The sequence below is a fragment of the Electrophorus electricus genome, chromosome 14 (genome assembly GCF_013358815.1).
Source record: "Electrophorus electricus isolate fEleEle1 chromosome 14, fEleEle1.pri, whole genome shotgun sequence".
Taxonomy (NCBI): Eukaryota; Metazoa; Chordata; class Actinopteri; order Gymnotiformes; family Gymnotidae; genus Electrophorus; species Electrophorus electricus.
The window spans coordinates 16115108-16140634 of NC_049548.1; the positions used below are offsets into that span (position 1 = coordinate 16115108).

The following is a 25527-nucleotide window of genomic DNA, read 5'->3' on the forward strand; positions in this document are numbered from 1 at the left end:
TTTATGACCAATAATTTTATATTTAGACTGATTCCTCCTCTCCAAACTGTTTCTCACCCATGCTTCCTCATCTTCTCTATTGTCCGTGGCTAATTCTCGTCAAATTTTAGGCCGATTTATCACAGATTATCAGGAAGAAGGTAAAACTACACATTCTACCAAATTGCTACAAATCAAATGTTTGGAAACATTTCAGATTCTTCAATTTGACAAGTGCAATTTGCAAAATGTGCTGTGCACTATATAAAGGAAGACTAACTTAAGTCCTCACCTGAAGCAACGACATAGAGTGAGAGCAGAGATGTCTGTCTCCTCTACCCACTAGCCCCAGCAGTACCCTTAGCAAGAAGATGAGTGAGCAAAGCATTGCAACCTTTTTTCATGCTCTGCTGGCTAACTGCTGTGCTCTTTCAAAGGCAGTAACTGACACCACTGCATTCATTTGTAAAGATCTCCCATTTTTCAGTGTTATAGAGAATGAGGGCTTCCAATTCCTCCTCCACATCTTGAAGGCGAGTTACTCTATACCAAATAGGAAGATACTCACTGAGAACCAAATCCCTGTTCTGTATGACAAAGTGAGACAAGATAGTGGTCACTAAGCAATGCCCAAAGAGTTGCAGTCCAGCTGATGGCTGGATGTCTTGCATCTTTGACTCGTCATGTGATATTGACTGGAGTTGTTACATAGATGAACCCCCATGTGTGATGCACTGTACACTAAATATGGCCGTGCAAATAGTCCTGAAGATGGATGAGGTGTCAGGACTTCTGGTAAAAGGTGGTAACTTTCTAAAACCACTTAAGTTCTATGTGAAATGCAGTCCCAGTTACACCTGCCAAACCACAGGCTACTCTATGATGTTTCCAAAAGATGGAACAATTCCTTTGACATGTTGGAGAGTTTTTCGGAGCAGCAGCCTACTGTGTTGAACATCATGCTGTCATTCAAGCTACAGAAGGGAGAAGACACAGCCAGACTGACAGAGCAAGACATGGTATGGGTCCAAGAGGTCATCAAATTGACATCCCCTCTGAAAGTGGCATGCACACTCCTCAATGAGGAGAAAAAACCTCCACCATCTCAATGATCTCCCCAATCCAGGCCAAACCACGGAGCAGAGGCAACTCTACTCTAACTACTCTACTCAACAGGAAGCCCAGTCTCCTCTAAAAAGTCATGAAAAAAGTGTTATGCGCCAGTCTAGGTCAGACCACAGTAGAGTAGAATGAGACTGCTGGTGAACTAACCATCTGTTTATTACTGTGTAGAGGGAGTGAATCTAAGGAGCTGACAATGCAAAAACTAACAATCGAATTCATCTTATATAAAAAAAGATAACCTTACTGAGCTAACAAAAGAAATAACAATATACCATTCCCTATCTCCTTAGTGTCATATATCCAGGAGGATATACATCTACACCTAAATCTATTACACACAATATCTACAATATTTACAAATATAAAGGTACAAAAATATATACATTAAGTCCAAAAGGGCCAAGCAACAAATACTCTGGGCTAGAAAGTGTCCAACTTCATAGTTCATTCAGCAGTAATTTATTGCAATTTGGCCTAACTAATGCTTTTTGTCCTATTCCATTAAGATTGATTTGTTTTGTTTTTCTGTTTCACTTCACAAATGATGTTCCTCTCCAAAAAAGACCAGATGGTTGGGGACTTCCTGAGTGTGAGAGCACTGAAGAAGACCACAAGGGATATAGCTGAGGAGAAAATCTTTAAGGACAGAGATAGGAATTCTTTAGATCTTGCTGGTGATTAATTGGCGATTGGTACTTGGTGTTCCAGTCATTGAAAAAACTAAAGGTTATTCTATTGCATTCAACCTTGGCATAGAGGGATCTGTCTATCACAGCAACAAGTGTACATTCTGAAAGAGCGTTTAGCACAGCTAGTGACAGTTACGTCACAGCTGGAGTGTGTGAATCACCTAATATTTTTGAAGAAAATCCTGAAAGTAGGACATATGAGTTCAATTTAGGGTGCGAGGGGTTACACTGGTGAGACTGGTGTTTAACAGTAGCATAATGCGTATAATAGTTTACCTATTTTACAAAGCTGTCTTTTGAAAGCTGTTATGAAAGATCTGTTTGCAAAAGGTTGATTTTATTTTTTATTGTTCATACAGAAAACAGAACTACTGTCTTCTGCCCACTGCCAAGTTAGGCTACCTGCTGAAAGTGTAATGTACATCTGTCTGCTGGCAGTAGTTACAGCATGTTGCACTATGCTTCCCTGTTAATCCTGAGAATTCTTAAATCGTTTAACTCTTAAATGTGTGCTATAAAAGTGTAACTGGAGACAGAGAACAGGAAAGAAGATCTGGGCTAAGGCAAGGTCTAGGCTTGATTTTGTCTTTTGTTAGAGACTTTTTTGCACTACAAAGGACTTGTGAAAAGGTTTGACTGTGAAAGGGCCAAGTGTTTTTGAAATAAAAAAGAAGCAACTTAAATGAGATGCTGTGACGATTGGCCACCCTCTTAGCGTCTCTGTTTTATTATTTCTTTCTGTCGTATCTTTGTTTTTCATTTACTTCCTTGTTCCGCACCTTGGTTTCGTGTTCTCCACCCCTCGTCTGTTCCTTGAGTCCAGTCCGTGTTTTAGGTTTTCCTGTTATCACCTGCATCTGATTTTCTTTGATTGTCTTGGGTATTTTAGCCCTGTGTTTTGTCTTCTAGTTTGTTGGTTATTTTGGTAAGTTAGATCGTTCTGTTGCATTTATGCTATGGCTGCCTTTACTGTTGTCGCTCCTGCTCTGCCGTTTGCCTATTCGTGTAGTACCTGCCTCAGTGTTCTCCCTCAGCCTCTGTTTATTAAGCCCTTCGTATTTGTGTTTCCCTCGTTTATTAAATTGCCTCCTGCACTTTGCATCCTGCCTCTCTCCTTGTCCTGTTGGAAGTGTTACAGATGCTTACTGAGTTGCATTACTAGAGAAACATATACATGAAGTAAAATGGCACTTTTTACTTGAATCTATAATTTACTGTCTGCTTAAGAAGAAAAAAACAAACATACTGTTTTGCATAGTATCATATTGTTTCTAATCAGATCTGCACCACAACTGCATTGTGTCGAGTTAAAACACACTGCATCACAATAGGGGGGAATTAAATCATAAGGCATCAGAAGTGGCTTCAAATGTATCTGCCTCAATAATGGAGATGTACATCCCTAACGCACATGAACAATACAAGTATATGAGCTGATTATGCCAAATTTTGATCCCACTATCTGCATGTCACAGTGGAAAGCAATAATCATCACAGACGATGTTTTTCCAATCTTCAACAGTACAGTTTCTTTAAGCCTGTGTCCACTGTAGCCTCAGATTTGGGTACTTGCCTGACAGGTGTGGATGTGGTCTTCAGCCGTTGGAGCCCATCCACCTCAAGGTTCAATGTGTTGTACATTCTAAGGGGTTTTCTGTTCACCATAGTTTTTAAAAGTGGTTATTTAAGTTACCAAAGCCTTTCTGTCAGCTTGAAGAAATCTGGCCTCTCTCATCAGCCAGCTATATCCCCCCACAGAACCACTGCTTACTGGATATGTTTTGCTATTCGCACCATTTTGTGTAAACTCTAGTTATTGTGTATGACAATCCCATCAGTTTCATATTCAAAACAGTCCCTCTGACACAGCCAAAGTCACTCAGATCACATTTTCCCTTTTGATATGTAAACTGAAGCTTTTGACCCTTGTCTGCATGACTGCATGTACTGCGCTGCTGACCCACAACTGGCTGATTGGATAATTACATAAGCGAGCAGGTGTTCCTAATAAAGGTGTCAGTGAGTGTATATGAATACATGGATATATTTATGAATATATCTGACGCTGTTCTGCAGTATGTGGGTGAATCTCTATGCAAATGCTCAGTAAGACTAAATTCAACAATATTTTGAAACAGATACGCATGTGGTGGAAACAGAGGTTAGACAGTCGGCAACAGCCCGAGTAGCTCAGTGTATCTGTTATAACAACACAAAATTGCTTAATTTGATTTCCTAATCAGAGGGAGAAACAGGGGCACCAATGCTGATGAGTGTGAAGCACAATATATATATATATATATATACCTATATATATATATATATATATATATATATATATATATATATATATATATATATATATATATATATATATATAAATAAAAACAACGACACATAGCCAGGAACAAAAAAAGCGATCATACTTCAGAAGGGCTTTATTGATTATTAGATGTCACTTTCCTCATGGCTTACTGCTTTCCTCTTTTAGACATGCAGTGAAGTTTCAGTTGAGCACTAGCACACTGGAGGACAACGAGGAATTCTTTTGTGGAGGTACTATCCTACCCTGCTCTAATCCTACTTTAAATCGATATCCATTTTCAGTATAGGATTCCCACTGCAGGGCCCTTTGCGAGGCTGCACATGTTCCTGAGGGATGTGATTTGTGATGTCAGCCTATTCTTACCAAATGAGAAGCAAAGAATACAAGAGGTTCATGAGCAGTAATAGGTGTCAGAATCCTGAGTGATGTCAATGTTCAAAAGAATTTTGAGAAATACCAGAGATTGAACAAAGAAATATTAACACCAAGGATGTCCCAGTGGTGACAGGGGCACCTGGGGCCGTGAACCCTAAGCTGGAGGACTGGCTCCAACAGATCCCAGGAATTACATCATGCTGCACTCTCAGACTCTCAGTCCTTTGGTAGAAAGTCCAGAAGGCCCACTGCAAGGGTGAGTCAGGAATAAATAGTAATATACTTCTTGATTATTAGCTGACTGGGTTGATTCACAGAATATGTCACTATAATGTAAGTGTATATAAAGCAGGAATAAATTAGATCTATAATTCATTCATGGGAATCAAACATATTAAAACTCAAACTGAATGAAAAAGTACTGACTTTTTTGACCTGTAACATGCTACACTAGTCTATGATCAACTTAGCATAGACCGTACTGCCTGATGCGCATACAATAAGACACACTGAACGAATAAGTGATGTATACACTAAGTGATGTATACAAATATCATTTAATCTGATGATTAACTATCCCATATGCCTAGACTAGCCATGAAACAATGCAACACAACTAAAAGCAGTGTAGGGTTTTGTTATAAAGTTAAGCAGAACTGGTCCCACCAAATCCAAAAAACCCCAAAACAAAGCATGCGCCAGCTTTGCATAATTGCCAAAGGACTCTGAAGGCTCACATTCCTCTGTGACTTTGTGCTACAAATAGCTTCACTGCATTGTCTTTTAATAACTTATGAAATCCCAGCTCAGAGCAGAAGCTTTGAGTGCAGTCTTCTACTCATGAACATCTTACTGAGATATGCATATATAAAGATATTATTCATGCAGAGAATAATCACGACTGCAAATACAGTGGGATGTGTCTTGTTATGCATTCATTATTATTCATTATTCATTAATCTGCATGTTCAAATGGTCCCTGGGTGGGTCTGTGACGTTCCCCACCTTTTTTCCTCAGCAGGACATGCCAATCAGAACTGTCTGTCCCAGTACTATGAGATCTTTAGTGCCACTTCTGTGTGTGTGTGTGTGTGTGTTTTTACATCTTTAACAATCTTGGAATACAGACCCCGAGACAATCTGACATCATTTATGTGCATTTTTTGACATTTGGGAGACAAGCCCTTTCTTTCAATAGCTCCACTTCTCCTGCTTTTAAAAGGTTTCTGCATAGATGAACATGATACTGAACCTGCCCCCCACGCTAACCCTGAAAACACACAGTATTGTCAAGAGTAACTGAATGAAAATCTTTGCATATTTGCATAACGCATTACAGTCATAATTTATGTTTTCCCCCTGTTGATTTGTGTTTTACTCATGTCCCAGTCTCCTAATCACTCACGTCAGGGAATGATACGCACACGAGTGACCTCTTCTATCCACCCAATGCATATTGAGCCCACCAGTCAGGGCTGCCTTTTCATGTAAATGTTACCTCTTTGCCCTCTTGTTATGAAATCCCTCTGCAGCAGACACAAGGCAAGGGCATTACCACCTCTCCCACCACCTCACAGCCCCAAGGGCAAAGCACTGGCTTTCTTCAGTATGAAGAACTGGACTGTTACACGGATTAAAGTGCAGTTCTCGAATATTTCAAGAGCCTTCTGTCTTCTGTCACTCACACACACACACACACACACACACACACACACACACACACACACACACACACACACACACACACACACACACACATTTCCCTATAGTAAAAATTGAAACAGCACTCTAGTAAAGTAGGGGCCTTGTACAAGTAATTGAGTGAATGAATGACATACACTGTGAGCTGCACATTGCTCAAACTCTGCTGGTGATTTTACAGTGTAGATGGTATTATACAGTTGCAAGAATGTGGGTAACAACATAATTGATCATGGTCTTCAACTGTCCAATCATCATGGACAGTGACATTCGAGTACCTCAGCAACAGGGGATTTTGATTATTGGCAAGACAAACTAAACCATCTTACTGGAGCCTCTGTTCTGGGGTGATTTTAGCACTGCTTTAGTCTTTAAAGGTAGAATATACAGGATTTTGACCTTTTTGAAAAGGTTTTTTGGTGATCTCCAATAAAAACTAAAAAACTAAAAATATTTTCAGTACATTCCTAGTCAGTATTACACAGCACTTTCAAAATCTTCATACTACAGAAAAACATTTTACACAGTACAGCACCTTTTGAAACTACTATGACATTTTTAGAGAGTTTAAACAATGTATTACTCTACATGAACACCTAAAATTCTGCTCAGAGTACATTTTAAAGATATAATAGCACACAGAAGACAAGAGTACTAACAGACAGAAAGGTGCTGATCTTCCAGGACACTGTGTAGAAGGTTTCTGGCAAATAAATTGATGATATACAGACTGTGGGTGTTTGAGATTTAATAGGCCCCTATTTGGCATTCCTGTCAAAACAGCCAAATAGCCTAGGGGGAAAAAGTATCATGCCCAGCCTAAACAAAGTGCCTGAAAGTACAGAGGACAATGTCTTCTCTCAGCTAATCCCCTCACTGCTCAAAGTTGCCAATGTGGAATGGAAACAAGCAGCAAAGAATATGAAGACCTCTGAAAAGAGCCAACTTTCTACCATCTACACCTACACACACACACACAGCCAGCACCTGTCGTTCACACACACACACACACACACACACACACACACACACACACACACACACACACACACACAGCCAGCACCTGTTGCTCACACAAGGTCAATGACACCAGCATTAGCACATCCAGTGGAGAGGCAGTGGCTGCCATGGAAACGCTGACATATGCGTTTCAGTAAATGGAACAAGCGAGGAGAAGGAGGCATATAAAACTCCAGCGACAACTCAATACATGAGGAGAGCTTCCACTGCTTGTGGGTCAGAGGTTCTGGACATGGTGTCAGTTTCTGTCGGAAAGCAGTCAGGGGAAACCCAATAAGGGGTACTAAAACTAGAAATATTAGTAGGAACAAAGTACAATAACAACAGGAAACACCTTATGTTTATGTATTACATGTTATATGTATCTCGTTTCCCTGAAGAATGAAAAGGTGCTGTTCAAAGAAAGAAGTCACCATTCTACACCTTTAAGACACTCATATCCTATTATCCCTTACTTTTGTGCTACCTTTGAAGTTAAGACTGTACAATTTTCAGGATTTACCTTCCCTCATCTACCATTACATTCAGTACATTCAGTCCTAAATACTCATTCAGAGAAAATATAAATTAACAAATCAATGGCCAGTCACCATGTCAGTATTGCCTTAAAGGATTTGTTACACACTTTGATGGCCCTTTTCCTTTCAGGTATGCTGTTTTTTCTGAAGGTATCATACCACTGTGTGTAGGCTGCAGCAGTGAGCTTGCTGTTACCTGTGACTGCGGTAAACGTTGAGTAGCAGAATGAGCACGCCCAGGCAGTAGCAGGCCAGGTAGGGGCTCCCAAAAAGTCGCGTCAGCCCCCGTGTCCTGTGTTCCCACCGGGCCACCTGCAAGCACATCAGCGAACACATCAGGCACCAGCTGGGGGGCAGGGCTTGGAGGTCACAGCACATGGGTGCAGTGCCGCCTCAAACATTGGTACTACCGATTAAAGTGAAAGCCTCGACCATGTGGCCCCTGCCTACTGGATTGCAAGGTCTTGTTTGCCCTCCCACTGTTGATTAGCACAACTGGCAACTAGCCAATCGGCAAGTGATTAGTGCTCTCCTTTGAACACATTCAGCTGCTAAGAGTCATTTTGAGAGCGGTGGTTGGCTTCATGTCTTGCATTAGCCTTACTCTTCCCTGTTTGGAAACTATCGTGAAATAGAGGGCAATTACGGGTTGAAATTGGAAACAAACAAATGTGGATAAAATTGGGGAAAAAGAAGTTGATGATTTGAATTCTACAGTGCAAACAGGAAACGGCTCTAGCTAATAACGAAGGTATATTGATTTTGCTCTTTTTTTCTTTTTTTTTTTTTTGAACACTTCTAACCATAAGGGACACTTTGTTTGCACTTCCTGTTTGCTTGGGTGCACATATCCGTTTCCATGCTGACCAGAACACCAGAAAAAGACAGTGTACGCTCTGTATATGACTACATTCTGCTAAGGACACATTTCTCATTTGAAATAAATAAATGCAGACAGGTCAACTCACATGCTGTTTTCTTGTCTGTCTGGGAGAACAATATTGTCTGTCTAAACAAGATAAAAACTTTAGAGTAATGAACGACAGACATCTGGGTATTAATGAGGTACAAAAAGAAGTATAACAGGGACTGAATACAGTTAGACCCTAAAACTGAACACCTCATATGAGTGAAGACCTTTTTCCTGTCCAGACTGATTTTAAGCGCAAGTCTCACCTTATAAGAAGAATAAACCCACACAGACGATCTGAAAAGATGAAAAGGGGACAAAATCCTTAAGCCTGAAATTATAGAATTGCGAGCTGGTAGCAGCAAACACACAGCTCAGCTATGAACCGTTGTATAACCAACAGACACAATCTAAATTAGCCAAAATAAAATAATGTTCCTCTCATTACGATGATTTATACACTCTTTTTAGCACTCACTACCATGTATATAAATCAGTAAAAGCAAAACTTGAAATAAAACACTGTTATTAACATTTAAACTGTCAGACTGAATGGCCCAGTTAGTAGCTTGGGGGGGGGGGGGGGGGGGGGGGGGGGGGGGGCGTCTGTGCATATAATTGTGAGAAGTGTGTGTGTAAGTGAGTATGCATGTTTATGTGACGTGCGTGCATGCGTGTCTGTGCATATTCAGCCCAGCTTCATAATGTCGCACGTATGCCACCCCTGGCCCAAGACAGATCTGTCATTCCACCTTTACTCCAGCCTATCTCTACCCTGTCCCTGGGACACCACAACCTGAATGTCCAGCATTCCCATTTCCCAGAACCCACACCTTATCAAATTGCCATTTTCTATCATAATAAATGTTAAAAAAAAAAAATACTACAGCGTCTACAATGATCTGAAGCACTTGCCCTTGACTCGTGCCTGTGACAAAATCACAGCTCTGATGTTATTTGTGATAACACATGACATCAGGTGTTGTATTCCTTTTATTAAACAGTTCTACTATATAAAGTAACAAAATGCAGAAAAGAATCCCAAAATGTAGTGTTCAATGTTTTAATATTGGAAATTGCTTACAACGAAAAGTAGTTCCATAGCAGCTGATGTACCACAACTCGTTACTATATGACAGCAACTGCCTGCCTGCAAGTAGCAAGTAAAGTTAGTTTTAAATACAAAGTGAAAATAAGTGGTAAAAGGAACAAACACCAAAAACTAAAAATAAAGTGGGTTAAGAATTAAAAGATACAGTTGAGTTATATATTACGGTTGTTGCATTGGTTGTTATTCTGTCCATTTGTGTTCATTGTGCAGATTGACTAAAGGTCACTTTTGCATTGGACATGTGTTCATATCCTACCAGCTCCATCAGCCTGGCTGGCCTCCGTGAATTTAATGGTTCTACTGTCACAGTAGTCAACATAATAGTTTGATGTGCGCCTGCCATCACACACCTTCAGAGTCTGATCAAACAGGCTTCAGGTCAAATGGGTTGGCTGCGTAATGCTAGCCGTTACTTAGCAACGCATCAGCGGGGTGATACAGTTTGGTTTGAAAAACCTGTGCAGTTATCACGAATATCAGCATGCTTAGAACACTTCTCAACCAATCAGATTGTCTTGGAACTAACTGTGTATAAAATATAATTAATTCTAATTGTGCAACCTGACTGCTTTGTTGATGGGTTTAGTACTGAGGTTAGGGCTTCATGCTCCCCTTGGCTTAAACACTGTCAAACTAAAGCCTGTAGATGACATGGTGAATCAAGCAACATGGATGATTGTACTAATGACTTAGAACAGCCAGGGTAGACACCATCTGATTGTACCCAGCCATTGTTTCCGGCATGGCCAGATGGAACCTCTTGTTCAGAGCACGTGTATCACTCATATGAGCTGAGTGACATTCACCTGTGCAGGTACCCCTCAAAACAGAATAGCTCAAATTCTAATCTGTGTGGCTCACAAAACATATTAGTGTAAACTGAAGATAAAAAAATATACATAATCAAGAATGCCGTCCCTAAAGTCTACCGGTTCATAGCTCACAGAAATAAATGTAATAGTTTTTTGGTATTCTGGCTATCAGTACCATGACCTGATCTGACAAGAGCTAATGTCTGAGGCCAAAACCTGAATTTCTCTCCCTGTCTATCGTCTGTGTTTTCCCTGACACTTTTCATACAGACATCCAAAACACCACACTGTGTCTCAATCTCTCACACGTTCTCGCTCTCTCACTTTCTCTCTGCCGATGTGAAACTGATGCTGTCACACAGCAGGGAGAGGACGAGGTGAAAGGAAACTGCCCTGATGAGGCTCTTTGCTTCCTGCATCGAGTGAGGACTTCTCTAATTACAACTAATTAAAGTCATACTTCAAAGGAAGATTTGTCGGGGAGAGGACTAGACAAGTTTATTAGTGAACTATAATTAGCCCAGCGAACATTAAATTTATCTCAATTTGTGATCTGTTCAAGTGAGGCAGGGATGCATCAGCTGTTAGACCTCAGGATGGTGTTGATGTAGCAGTTTGGGGTGATATTAGAACAGGTTAATTCATGTGTGCAGTCATTGCTTTGATGCCACTCAAAAAGCTTTAATCTGAGTCTAATGTTAATCAGTACCATGCATCACAGATAATCGTCACTAAGAGCATGAGGAGAGATCGCTCTCCTGGTGCAAAGACGCAATTGCACGTGCATGGAAGGACATCACCATTAGAATTTCCCTGTTTTACATACAAAATCAAAATAAAAACACAAAAAAACATGCAATGTGATGCATGAAATGCAGTGTGTTGCATTTAAGTCATATACACAATGACTCTCCCACATCAATAAACTTTTTTTTCAGTGTTTGAAATATGCAACTGCAAAATATCTCCAATAAAACTTTTAAACAAACCATATTTAAAGAAGCTAAAGATTACAGCATTCTCAACTGTACAGTTGTTCAGAACATTCAGAAATACAGAAATACTGACTGCAAACTCCTTCCACGTGCATACACTCACTGAGAAGTTTAGTGGGTACTCCGAGCTTATAGATACTGTTCCAGACTAGAGCCCATCTGAGGCAGAAAAGACCAGTATTACATTATATGGATGGCTTTGTAACACATGCGCTAAATCATTGATTATGCTAATTTATTACAAACATGATCCAAACAGGGCAGGCAAACTCATAAAGGTAAACAGGTGGAGGGTCAGGCAATTGCTGGCTGAAGAGACACTCCAAACTGTGACAGCAATAGTCAGGTTGAAATAAGTCAAGCAGAAGAACCAGGTGCAGGGGTGTGGCTGGTGATCCAAAAGACAGGGATGAGAATGAGGTAGTAAAGGAGGAGGTGAGGTACAGGAGGAGGTGAGGTAAAGGAGGAGATGAGATACAGGAAGAGTTTAAATAAAGGAAGAGGTGAGGTACAGCAGGAGATGGGGTAAAGGAGGAGATGAGATACAGGAAGAGGTGAGGTAAAGGAACAGGTGAGGTATAGCAGGAGGTGAGGTAAAGGAGGTATAGGGTGTTACAGCAATGACACTGACATGATAGTGACACAGTGGTGGGTGTTTTGCCAATAAAGTTACAAGGCACACATACTTACTTGGATATAAACAGCATACAACAAAATACATGCTTGCAAGGAGCCAGACACAACACACACACACACACACACACACACACCACTTTACCCCTTTTCTCTGAGGTGAGAAGCTGCCATATGTAGATGGATTTTAACACCTTACTAGAATTCACCTACCAAGTGACGTGCATGATACCAAAGTCTTGATCTCTAATTAAACTAAAAATAGCCCTGATTAAGCAGTCATTATCTGAAGAAGACACTTATATTGAGCTTGCACTGAGTCACTGCTATCCCATATTCAAGTCTACTTCCCTATTCAATTAGTGTCTTAATAATTCAAATTGTGTGGAGGTTTTAGGGAAATTACAAGCCTATTATCCAAAGCTGCATTAAATTGAGAACATGTCATACACTTCTGATAAAGCTCCATTTGTGGTCCATAAATGAATTTGTGAATTAAAAATCCCATTGCAGGTAACATTATAAACCAGTTTATGACAAGTGTGAATACATGCAGGTCAAGCGAAGAACCAGTTTATAACAAGTGTAAATACAAGCAGGTCATGCGATGAATTCACTTACAACAGAGTCTGAACACAAGTAATTTTCCCTGTGTATCTACTGATGCATCATTTGAACTTAAAAGGCTGGACTTTTAATGCAGCTCACAGTGAATCAGAGCTACTAGCCTGATGGACTGTAAGTCTTCTTTATTTTCAGTACAAAACAACTGATTAGAAATCATATAGTGCTTTTGCAATATTAATCCTACAGCTCTATGATCACATCCGCAACGCCTGCCCCGTGTCATCCGTGCGTTCCTCCTCTTTTTTCTTCTCTCTTGCTCTGCTTCTCTCCCCCTTCTCCCCACCGTAGATGCCCAGAGCGTAGCTTGTCCGGCATACTCCTTCCAACACCTCCAGACATCTGTGCTTGATAAAACCCCTGGCTGTGGTAGCAGGAGTTCATTCACGGGGCTCGCAGCAGGTCTCACCGCCCAGGCTGAGGCAGAGTTGTGGCCAGCGGCTGTACTTTCATCTCTGCAACCATTGCGTAATCCAGTAACAAAGCCTAATTAGCCAAGTAGCACTACACACACACTTTATCCTCCGGCTCTCTTCTTGACAGTGGATGGTGAGGGGCCTTGTCACCTCTGTGACTCACTTCCACTACAGTGGCAAAGCCTGGGTTATGAAATTAAATCAACCATAATAATAAAAATATATATATATATACTGACTGTACGTCATGAAGGCTGCTTACGCAAGTCAGGCTGGCTTCATATGATGTCTTAAGAACGTCTGAGAGATTATATGCTGTTGAAGTGGTTTCTAGTTGTGATGCCACAGTTGTTCGATACTATCCACATCATGAATCAATGTGGATAATATTGAACTCTGCAATACAGCGGTATGGCAGGACTATGTCACTGTATTATTACAATCCATCTGTCTGGCTAACAGTGTGATATAAACATATATGCCTGTTTTCTGACAGCTTCAAAGACACTTCATTATGACAAATCTGAAATTCCCAACCCTTTTGTATTTATGGCTCCAGGCCCATTTAATTGGACAGGTTAAATCTGATGCAACACACAATTAGAAAACTGCACATAAAACCATTACTGGGATCTTCAGTTTATCCTTATATGGGAAATGTGTGGTGATATCAAACTCACAGCTATGTTGTCACGTTGTGTCATCTCAGCTATGTTAACACATGTTGTGTCATCACAGCTATGTTAACAGACTCCTTCCAACTACAAAGAACACAATGAGCCACTCAGGCAGCAAATAAGTATTACTCATACTGTAGTTTACTGATTGCAGACAGACCCATACAATGCCATCAGCAACTATTTAAGCAACTTTTTTAAAAAACACTCATGCACACACACACTGACACAAATACACACGTGTTTGTACACACACAGGCATGCATGCACAAATGCACGTGCACGCACACACACGCACACGCACGCACACACACACACACACACGCACACACACACACACACACAAACACACACAAACACACACACACACACAGTCTTACTGATTACAAAAGGCTGAGTTCTAAATGAAGTGCATGTAAGTGGTAAATTATAGATATATATGACCCCCCTTCAGTCTACTACGGAATGAAGGCCAAACCCACTAGCCACTTACACACACTGCACATGGAGGCTTGGACTTCTTCCAACTGTGAAATGCATAAGAAAGCTAAATGTTCCAATGACGCAAAACCTGAGTTTTAAAATACCACAAATATGCACCATTCATGATTCTTGATGATGTTCTTCTAATCTGTCAATTGTTCTCTTACTCTGTCTTCTCGTCCTTCCTCTCTCCCACTATTTTTATGTGCTTATTCTAATGGATGTGAACACTTGATACCTCATACACACAGTATGTCAACCCTACCGCATCCTAAGATTGAGCCATTACATAACCTGCACTACATTCAGACTGTCTGAGAAGGAAATTGAATTTTTGTGGCAGCAGGTCACAGTGACCCATTTAAGATAAGATGTGACCTGCCACCATCTACTCCATAAGCACACACCAGGCATCACCCCTTGTGGGTTTCCTTTCAGAAAATCAGTTTGTATGACTGCACCTGGTCAGACTCAATAACTTGAGTAATGCTCATAACTTCAGAATTAAAACTGTTGTAAATGAGTTCCATTCATTAAGAGGACACACATCCCTGAGAACTGTGAATGAGCATATTTTACAACCCCCAAAATGGCTTATTAAGTAAGTTAGCTCAACTCATCAATCTGGAACATCATTCACAAAAAAGAAATAAAAAAGAGATTGATAAACAAAAACACATAATTTTAATAATGTTAACACTTGCAATAAGAGATGCTAGTGGTCACAAAAGCATGCATTGCAACTGGTGGGCCATAATGTGTAACTGTACATTGATAAATTAAAAAGCACCTATAAGACCTATATTTGGAAAATGTGTGATAAACTCACAGCTACAATAACACATGTCATCATTTACAAAGTTTAGCTGATGCTTTTATCCAAATCAACTTACAATTATGACTTGAGCAACTGAGGGTTAAGGGCCTTGCTCAGGAGCCCAACAGCGGCAACTTGGCAGTGGTGGGGGCTTGAACCAGCAATCTTCTGAATACAAGTCAAGTACCTTAACTGCTGAGCTACCACTGTCTACTATGTTGATGTGTCAACGCTATGAAAACTAAACTTTAGTGATTGCAGACAGAATAAACATTTTACAATATAATTATAAAATACAATCAGCAACAATTCAACCAACCTTTTTAAAGACACACACATACAGAAATTGACAAACTGCAAAGTAACCTATGGGCCATAGTCTGTAACTGTACATTTCTAAAATAAAATCGCTGTTAGCTGTAGCTAATAAAGTAACAAATGATTGATACTAAACCACATAGTTAAACACACATATTCTTCTCAAATGCCTAGAAGCTATATGAAGGCATTTGCTTAAGTTGTCACAAATCATGTGTGCACACTATCTAGATGAGAATGCAAAATATGGGGACATTTTGTGTTATGACAGTTTTTTGTGTTCCTTAATATTACTATTTCAGAATATTTCTTTGTCAGTTTGGTTTTACATGTACTGAATCTGGATTCACTGACAAAGCTCGAATATTTTCAAGCTGTCTTTCATGCAACATGGAGAAGAACCACAGTATACTTGGAGAAGCATGCTAGATTATCAAACATTTATGAGAAATCATAAAAAACAGAAAAAAACTGTCAAAAATAGGACTCTAGATATAATTCGGTGACCATTTTCACATCAGGCCTACACCACTCAGGAAGCTCATATGTGTACAAAAGATTGGTAAGATTTAGAAAAGTCTGAGGAAAAATTATCACATTTGACTGCCAAACAGACTATGGTAGTTTATATTGAAATGAGCCTATTTGTCAAAAAACGTACACACAAATACAATATATTTTCCAGTATGCAACTAATTGTATTTAGAAAACTTAATATACAACAGCACAAGCAATGAATAGTAGAATGATGCTCTATGACTCTCATCAGGGAATAATGCTATTTATAGCTATTAGTAATCCTATTTAATGACCACCTTTTGCCTCATTCATTTGCAAATGCAAATCGCATTTGCCACCCAGTGACGACTATAGCGGTGGTAAAAGCCACAGATAAGAAGAACTGGAAAATCCACAGTATCCCAAGAGGCTGTTTCCTGTCTTAATTAACTAAATGCCCCCTGACGAAGCAGAGCCCTGCTTACAGAATTGGGGTGTCAACAGAAAGAAAGGGCCAAGCAATGTGAGCACTGCAGCAGACAGTCGAGAGAAGGAGGAGACAGGAAGAGACAGGAGGAGACAGGCCTGCTCTGTAGTGGCACATGGAGGCCTGCAGGACAGAAGGCGACAGCATCATCCAACAGTGCTGGGAATCATAGGAATGATATACATTGGAAAAAGCCAGGTGAGAAATCTTCCCAACAACAACGTGTTGATAAATACTGTTATATGTTACTTCTACTGCTTGGCAGCGGCTTTAGCAGGATATGGATACCATACCCCATACAGGCACAGAGACTCTTGCAGTTACAATGTCAAGAACATGGTCTGACTTTCATCACTGCAAGGTTACGAATAGGTTCTGTACTTTTGATGTCTGTGATTTTTTTCTCTACTTAATCTCCAATCTCATCATTAATGTCTTGACATTAATGAGATCAAATACAGCTGGTAATTGCAGTTAGGCCAGTTCATTTCAGTAGCCACTGGTTCACAGTGTGTAGAAAAACTTTTGAAGCATGGATCTTGGCCTCCAGGGTCGCATACATATGCTTCTATTTTGTGCATATGTTCCCTAAAGCTGCACTAAAGCAGCGATTCATAAATCTAGTGTGAAGCTCAGTTTACCCAAGCTCTGCTTTGCATAAAAACTTTATTGTTTTAGCATCAACTATAAAACAGGAGCACCTATATACAGCAATGCAGAATTAGGTCAAGTGTAAACACATCAGTGGTATATTCTGAATTTTGCTGCATAATCCTTACACAAGTGAGCTGCACTGATCCAGGAATAGCTGATGAAACGCTCCAACTACAAATGGCTTCATTTGCAACAGAAGTCTATTTCTGGCATGGCGGCAAATCTGTATCCCATGCGTGCACACATAACGTGTTAGATACTGCCCTGCTACATTAGGCAGAGTACAACGCATTATGTTCTAACAAAGCTTGAGCATAAGGCTGAACAGTTTGTAGAATGAAAAGCTCACATGGTGATGGATGAGCACATCTTGGCTTCCTATCTGACTATGCTGGAGTGGAAAACAAGGTTACTAAGCAGGGCTGGGAAACAACATGTTCCCTTATTATAAAGCAGGAGCATGGAATGCAAGCCCTGCATGAGGGCCCTCGGGGACCTCGATGGTACTGCACAGTCTCTCTCCATCTTACTGAACAGCGAATCCCTGACTGTCAATTCGACCAGCTTCTTGAGCCGTTACAGTAAGGCAAACACTTCCTTTTGTAGATCTAGATCTTAAGATCTAGTTATTAATTCCCAAAGTACTGTCATTCCAAAAAAGCAGCTTCCATAAGTACAATCTGTGCCATTGCTCTCTAAGGGAAACAGAAAGGCAAGACTCAAGTGGGCAAAAGAACAGCAAAACTGGATCAATGATCAGTTGATGAGCCCAATTGATGAGCCCTTCCACTCAGGAGGTAGAGTAATGGTTTTGGGAATCTTTTCTTGGCACACCCTGGGTCCTCAAATACCTGTGCATGGACATTTGGACACCTCCATGGCCTTCACAGTCTCCAGATCTTAATCCTACAGAGCATTTCTGGGACGAGCTAGAACAAGCTGCTCAGAGCATGTCAGTACCTCCATCTAATTTGCAGAAACTGCAAGAAGCTAGCCTCTCTGAATGGGCTAAGATTCCTGGAGAACAATTTCAACATGTAGTAGAATCTGTGCCACAGTGAACTGCCGCAGTTCAGAAGGCCAAAGGTGGTCAAACACACAAACGCAGATGGGTTTCTCTAAAAAAGAGGCCATTCAGTGTATATTATTACTGTGTTCAGTCATCAATACCCAAAAGCCCATCAAGGCCATTGAAGATGATTTAAATGGCCATTGAAGAAACCTTTCCTTCAGGTTTCATATGTTTGTTTGTTTGTTCTAAGCAACATAACGATGCCTGTACTGTTGTTATTGTGATAAACATCAGATCACATTTTAGGAGCTATTCATCCTGAAATCCACATGAATCCAAACAATTTACAAACTTTGTGTTCAATAAAATGTAAAGGTATTTGCATAGTTCTTTTAACACTAGAACCTTTTAACAATAAAGAGGCATTGTTACATTAATTTGGGCCCAGACCTCTTCAAAGAAATGTGCTTCTGAAAATGAAAACGAGAGTCCACTGATGATAAGTACTCACATTACTGAGCTTCGGTCGTGTGTTTCAACGGCACCTGGTCATCGCGCTCTCTCCCACGCTTGCACGACTGCTTGCACACCTGGGTGATGACTCAATTCACACCCGCTCTAGTGTTATTCACCTTTATGGTGATTGCTTGCTGAGGGACATGCACAGTCACTTCAGAGCCTGAGTCAGGCTGTTTCTGGGCTCACCTTTGCACAGAAGTAAAAACTGTAAAAAATTACCATGTGCTCATTATTGTACTTGAGTGCTGTTTACTTTAAAAAAAAATGTTTTTAAGGCATACAAAATACAAAAAGAAAACAACAGAGACAAAACTGTACCTTAAGTATAGATTATTTCAATCATTCTGGTGTCATATATGATTTTATAAATTAGGAGGAGCTTCTTTACCACAAAGTGTGCTGCATGTGTGTGTGAGTGGGTTTGTGTAATGAATGTGGGCTATTTTCACACTGTGGAGTGCAGCATGTGGCTCACTGGTGTCAAAGGACAAGCAACACTGCAGAAATGATAGCTGCTGCCTGGGTGCATACAGATCCCAGTGACCTCACTCACTCCAGAACTGTCACACACTTCCCAACATATCAGACAGCAGTTTACTCCCACATCTACACGCACTCACTCACATTCAGAAGCATGCACAAGCACACACACAAACTCACACATCCTACTGGAACCTCATCCGAGAAGATCGAACCAGAAAACCAGATCCCTGACCAGATACAGGAGACTTTTAACCGGTATCCTCTTTTCCCAAACAGCCTAATGTTGGATCAGCAAGACCCAGGGCAGAGGCATAATAATAATGACAGACAGCCTGGGCCATGAAGAAGAAACCCATCTATGGGGTTTCTGAGGACACAGAGATGAGAGCCCCTCTCAACCCTCCTTGTGTTTCCACCAGAGCAGCATAGCTCAGAATCCTGAACATAATGCTAGCTCGCCCCTGTGTCACACAGTCTTACAGTCATAGGCGTGCTAGAGTGGGGGAAAATCAGGTGACAATTTCAGGAGGTGATCTTATTATGCCCTGAGGCACGTTTCATTTGAATTCAGATGTAGAAACCCATAAAGATTATTAAGTGCTCCAAATGACTCAAGAAGGAGTTGGTTAATTTAACAGCTTAACAAACTGAATCTTTAAAAAAAATTTTTTTTATAACCTTAATTATTTAAAGCTATCGCGTCCGTGAAACATCAGAACATCTTAAATGCAAAGGAGATTAATCATTTGTGCAAAAGAAAAACATTACAATCACCTGACCAACTCAAAGTCCTGACATTATTTTAAAAAGGCCTCGTTTCAGTCAAAAAAAATGTTTAACCACGCAGTGCTCACTTTTCCAAAATGTGTTTGTTTCTGTACCAATAATGTATCTGTACAGCTGCCAAAATAGTTGATGTCTTACTATTCCATTAAAATCTCAACACACTTAAAAAACCCAAAACATAAGAAAGAAAGAGGGAAAAAAACAAAAAGGCAAAGACAATTCCAATTAAAGTTGGCAGATTGCTCTATGGATAGCACAGGCTTGGAGACTTAATATATTTACCAGTAGAAAAATACACACATAACTCAGTCTTCATAGAACTTAACATGACATAAAGGCAGAGACCAAAATTGGACTAAACAGTAGCTAGATTATCGGTATAGTCATTTGCATCAGTGGCAGTGGTAGCTCAGTGGTTAAGATACTTGACTAGTAATTGGAAGGTGGCCAGTTCAAGTTTCACCACTGCCAACACTGCTACTGTTGGGCCCCTGAGCAAGGCCCTTAACCCTTCAGTTGTGTTCAGTTGGAATTGTAAGTCGTTTGTATAAAAACATCAGCTAAATGCCGAAAATGTAAATACATCACTTTCACACCCTTAACAAGCAAGATCAAATGTGTGGCACTCAGTGAATGTATTTGATCCTTGTCTAAGTCCATTCAACAATTGCAGGAGTCCGAAAATACATAAAAAGACCATACTATTGCACAAAAGAGGAAGCAGGTCAAAGTGCAATTCACTTGGGTAAGTTAAAAAGGTGATCTTACAGGAGAAGTGTCTGATATTTTTATGTTATACAAGCACAGTCTGGTCCTGTATTAATATTGTCACGTGTTTGTCCACTGCCCCTGGCCTATCAGTGTTTGGCATCACAGGTCTATTCACCATTGGAGTCTTCATGACTGATCCAGCTTGTCCAGTAATTTTGCAAGATCTCTTATTTGCCTTTAAGCAATTGAGATAAATACCAATCAGTCCTGTTTCCTTGTTTTTTTAGAATTCTGTTTAGGCCGTCTGACTAGGGACGAATATTAACATCTGTTAGAGTAAGTGTATTTTCTAATTATCACCTTTGACAATAATATTCAAAATACTAATATTCAAGGAATAGCTCTCAAAACTTTGAAATTAAATAATGAAACCCAAAGGTCAATTAACAGTCATGCATATAACCAGCTACATGCACATTATATATTAATTGTCCCTAAAATACTTAAAAAGTTCATTTTTGCAGAGCTTCTAGGCATTTCCTTTCACCACTTAATGTGGTCAAGAACCTCCTACTATGAAAGGAAAAGGAAATTTGACTGACACACAAAATGACCACTCACTGCCTGCTGTTTTGGCATGATGTGTAGAAGGAAGCAATCTTGAAAATGGAGTCAGGACATAAACAGTACCTTGGGAAAACAGAAATATATGTTGGCACTGTTGATGTGGGACGTGCTGTACCTGTAACACCAACAAAACAGTTGGAAAGGGGTTCATGGTAAATTACTTTAAATAGTGAGAGACCATGGAGTTCACAAACCATTTCAGTCACATGGATATATCTTGCTTACCTTACTAAGTACAACGACACTAAGACTGAACTGAGCTGGAACAACAAAACATTGATTCACGTCAGACCAGTATGAAACGATGCACGGAAGTGTGTATACACATAAGTGCCAATAACCAATCAGAAAGCAATTGGCCAGGTGGTTAGACTCTCTGTCTATGTGTGGGCGAAGCATCTGTGGCTGAAATTACTGTCTCAATGACTGACTGACTCTCTATTGTTGAAATGTGCAGGGGCAGCAAATACACAAAGGTGGTGCCACAGAAGTATTTTAACACTTCAGACAACAACACATAAGTTAATTACTGTTCCCTAATTAATCAAGTAAATATAGTGAAGTAGTTATATGGCTGATTTAAACCTAAGAATGCAATTTTTGTCCAATGTCATTCAATTTTTAAGCCAGCAGACCACAAGAATGTTTTTTTTTTTTCAACAGGACAACACCCTCCCATCATAGAAAAAAGGAGACTCTCCTAAAAAGGAGGCTTGTTTTTATCCAAGTTCTGGATGAAAATGTAAATAAACCTGGACGGTACAGAAATTCATTATCTTGCTGTCATGTTCAACATCGCAGAACAGGATGAACAAAGCCAGAGAGCCACCAGCCAAGAAGAATGCGTGAGGCACATTCAGAAGCCAAGTCCCTCAAAGCAACCTGGAGAGAGCTGCCTCTAGAGTAAAAGCCTAAACAATACTTGTTCTCAAGAGCTGGTTGTCATGTCAATTCTGGAAGCCACCGTAGAATATCCGCAAACCTAGCCAATACAAAACAGACCACCTACACATTCAACAGACCACCAGTACAATTTAGTAACTTCTAGAGCAATTTTTTCCTTTTTGTTTGTAACATTTGGTCTCATAACTGCTCTGTTATACCCCAGGGGTTAAAAAAGTAGAACAATCCTGTTAAGTTACTGGATAATCTAAGGGCAAGATGGAGAAAGTAATATATGCCAAATCTGAATTGGCAGTCCTTGTTTTAAACTGCTCACATAGTATGATAAAGCAGTGGTAGATTCATGGAGGGAAAGTGGCTTGTATTGTTAATGAATTGTGACAAGAATTATTTATAACAAGTGTATGACTAGTTCATTTTAAATTCAACCCTACAAACCATCAAGGTAGGTTATATAAATATACAAAGGTCATTCAAGCAAATAACACATTCACCCATGTAAAATTAATTTGTACAGTAAAATTAACAAGTCTGACTGTCCTGTTTTTGAGCTACTGCAACTAATAGTGTCATTTCATGGTAAGAGTATTTACAATACTCTTTAAATCCATTTCCCACTTAACTTTTAAGTGTGAACAAGATTATTATTCTTTCCCATTCAAAGCTTTAACATGTTGTAATGGTGTGTTACAGCTATGTTAATGTGTACATATAATGCATAATGTTGTACTTAAGCTCACCACATTCCAGAAGAACGGGTTGAAGATGATGGCGACGACAGCCACACAGAACCTAGGCTCCATCAGGTCGATGTGCTTCATCACCTCTAATAGCACAGACATGTCGGCCTAAGAAAAATGGAAAGAGGAAAGATCCATTCATCTGGGTCATGTCTGGCAGGGATCAGTGGATGTGTATAAAATGCTAGGATTATTGCTTATGATAATAATTCAATAATTCAGTTGCAGTAACAGACCCTTCTTTTTTTACAGTAAGAAAGAGAAACTACCTCTGTGACTTATTTTGGTTTCTCATTTTCATTTAAATCAGAAAGTGATGTACTTGTGAAAATATGTGTAAAGAGAACAGACTCTCTTTCACCCTTCCTTATCTTTTTTGTCCTAATGCATCATTATTAGGTCTACATCCCTGGGTAATAAAGCGGTTATGCAACAAATGGTGATCTTATGATGCAGTGCAATGCAAGATCATCAGACCCCAACAAACAGCCTTTCTGAAAACCTCCCCTTTCAGGGTAAAATTTTGTTTATAGGAAAACTAAGGGGTCTGACATTCCTTCAGACACAAAACACATCTGATAGGCCATCACTTTACCTGCACAAACATGGTCATCAGAGCTCTGCACAGGACAATGTTGCAAGGACATCAAGTGTCATATGTCAAACTAAGTGGGTGGAAACACTATTTAAAGTGTGACAACATGTCCAAGGGATAAAATAGAACTAACATTTACATTTACATTTATGGCATTTAGCTGACATAAACAGTATGAAATATTTATTGCATCAGATAAGATTGCTGTAATAGACTTACATTTGTTTGTTTGTTTTTTTGTTGTTGTTGCTTGTTTATTTGTTTTTTACTGGAATTTACTTTATTGTGTCTAGCTTTTTTTCTTTTTGAGGTGACAAGAACCATCTATACGGTATATAGATACAATACATGTGAAGACAGACAAGGGTTGGATCCAGTGATACATGATGAAAGACTTAGCAATTTTCTTGTGTGCTGTGAACAAGAACAGCACGGCCCTGAGTAATTGTTTGACAAATGTCCCAGAACGACGGAAAGTTCCAGCAAATATAAGAGCTGGTCTTTTTGTTAGGGTTACTAGGAAAACTAGCTTAATGGAAAGCTAGTTGTCACGTGAGGGGTGTCGAAGAAATTCTTAATGAAGGATATGACACTCTGGGATCTTTAACAAGGACAGTTTATATATGTTCTTTAAAACTGCAGCTAAAGGCATGTGTTCAAACGCTGCACCGATTTCACCAAGACAATGTCCAATGCACATGTTAGTGTATCTGGCCAATAAACAGACCATGCTACCTATTATCCTCCCCGTCCAAGAGGAGACTTGTCAGTACGTTTATATTTATATATCTAAAGATACTTTACTGGGAAAAAAAGATAAATTACATCACAAACGGGCACCCTTTGAGCATCTATCGCGAAGTAATGACAGTTCATTATTAGGAGAGATTGCAAAATGGCCGTTGGTCTGATATGGTTGTCCTTTTTATGTCTTTTCCATAAATGTTATATAAACATGACAATCCGACAAAGTCTACTAAAATATTTCCTTCTTTTAGAGGCTGGAAACTACTAACTAGCTAGCAAGCTACAATACCTTGGTGTAATCCACGTTACTGAACCCTCCGCAGCAATCCAACACGGGATTTCTCTCAAACACGACAACGCCGTTCATACAAATATAGCTGATGCTTAAGTGGAACTTAGTCATACGTTTTTGATTTAAACGGCATGGACAACATCCTATGTATAGAGAGTTTCGATATATAAGAAATAAAACAATTTGTTAAAGACACATGTCAGTGTTTCTAAAGCGACATGACAGTAGTAAACTTTGACCTACAAATGTTGAAATGGATTGTGGGTAATATAGTTCACGAACCAAAACCCGTCGTTCATTCAACGCTGGTGGACGACAATGCTGTTAATGTCCTAAAAGACAGATTGTAAAGAAAAAATGATATTTTTTAAAGTATTTTTTAAACATTTTGCGTATGTTCTAAACATGATTTCAAACTACATGTAGCCTACATTTAACATTTAGTTGCATTAAAATTGACGTTCACGTTTAATATTTACATGTAGCAATTAGATATTAAGTACATTTGCAATATAATTTTCCAATTCAGCAAATCACAATACTGAAACACATCAATTCTATTACAAGATCAGTATGATAATGGATAATGGTTCAATTTTTTTTTCCACCTGGAAAAATATCTGTAAATGAAATGGATTAAGAGTTGTCTTTAGACATCATTAGATGAAGGGGTAATATGAGTCAGCCTGAAAGAGAAACAGAAGTGCACAGTATTGCATTACAGAGATTACATTTCAATAATTTGAACAGTTCCTAGATAAAAGAAAACTATACTAAGAATTTTAGAATACCATGTAATAACCTAAATGTTATAATTTAAAGAACTATTATTTTGAACATGAACTTATTTCACATGCTAGAACATGAGAAACACTTTGCTTTTATAGCTGATAAAGGATGTCAGATATATATATATGTATAGACAGAATATATGAAAATGTCTA

General features: G+C 39.5%; 1 protein-coding gene across 1 annotated transcript in view; it reads right to left on the reverse strand.

Moving 5' to 3' along the window:
- Positions 1–24835, reverse strand: part of pemt (phosphatidylethanolamine N-methyltransferase) — a 50044-nt gene extending 25209 nt beyond the window's left edge. The window contains exons 1-3 of the mRNA XM_027005084.2: positions 24581–24835; positions 22950–23057; positions 7930–8045 (exon numbers count right to left, since the gene is read on the reverse strand). Of these exons, the coding sequence (XP_026860885.2) occupies positions 7930–8045; positions 22950–23057; positions 24581–24694 (338 nt within the window). The 5' untranslated portion in view covers positions 24695–24835. The remainder of the gene's footprint in view (positions 1–7929; positions 8046–22949; positions 23058–24580) is intronic.
- Between the last annotated feature and the right edge of the window lie 692 nt (positions 24836–25527).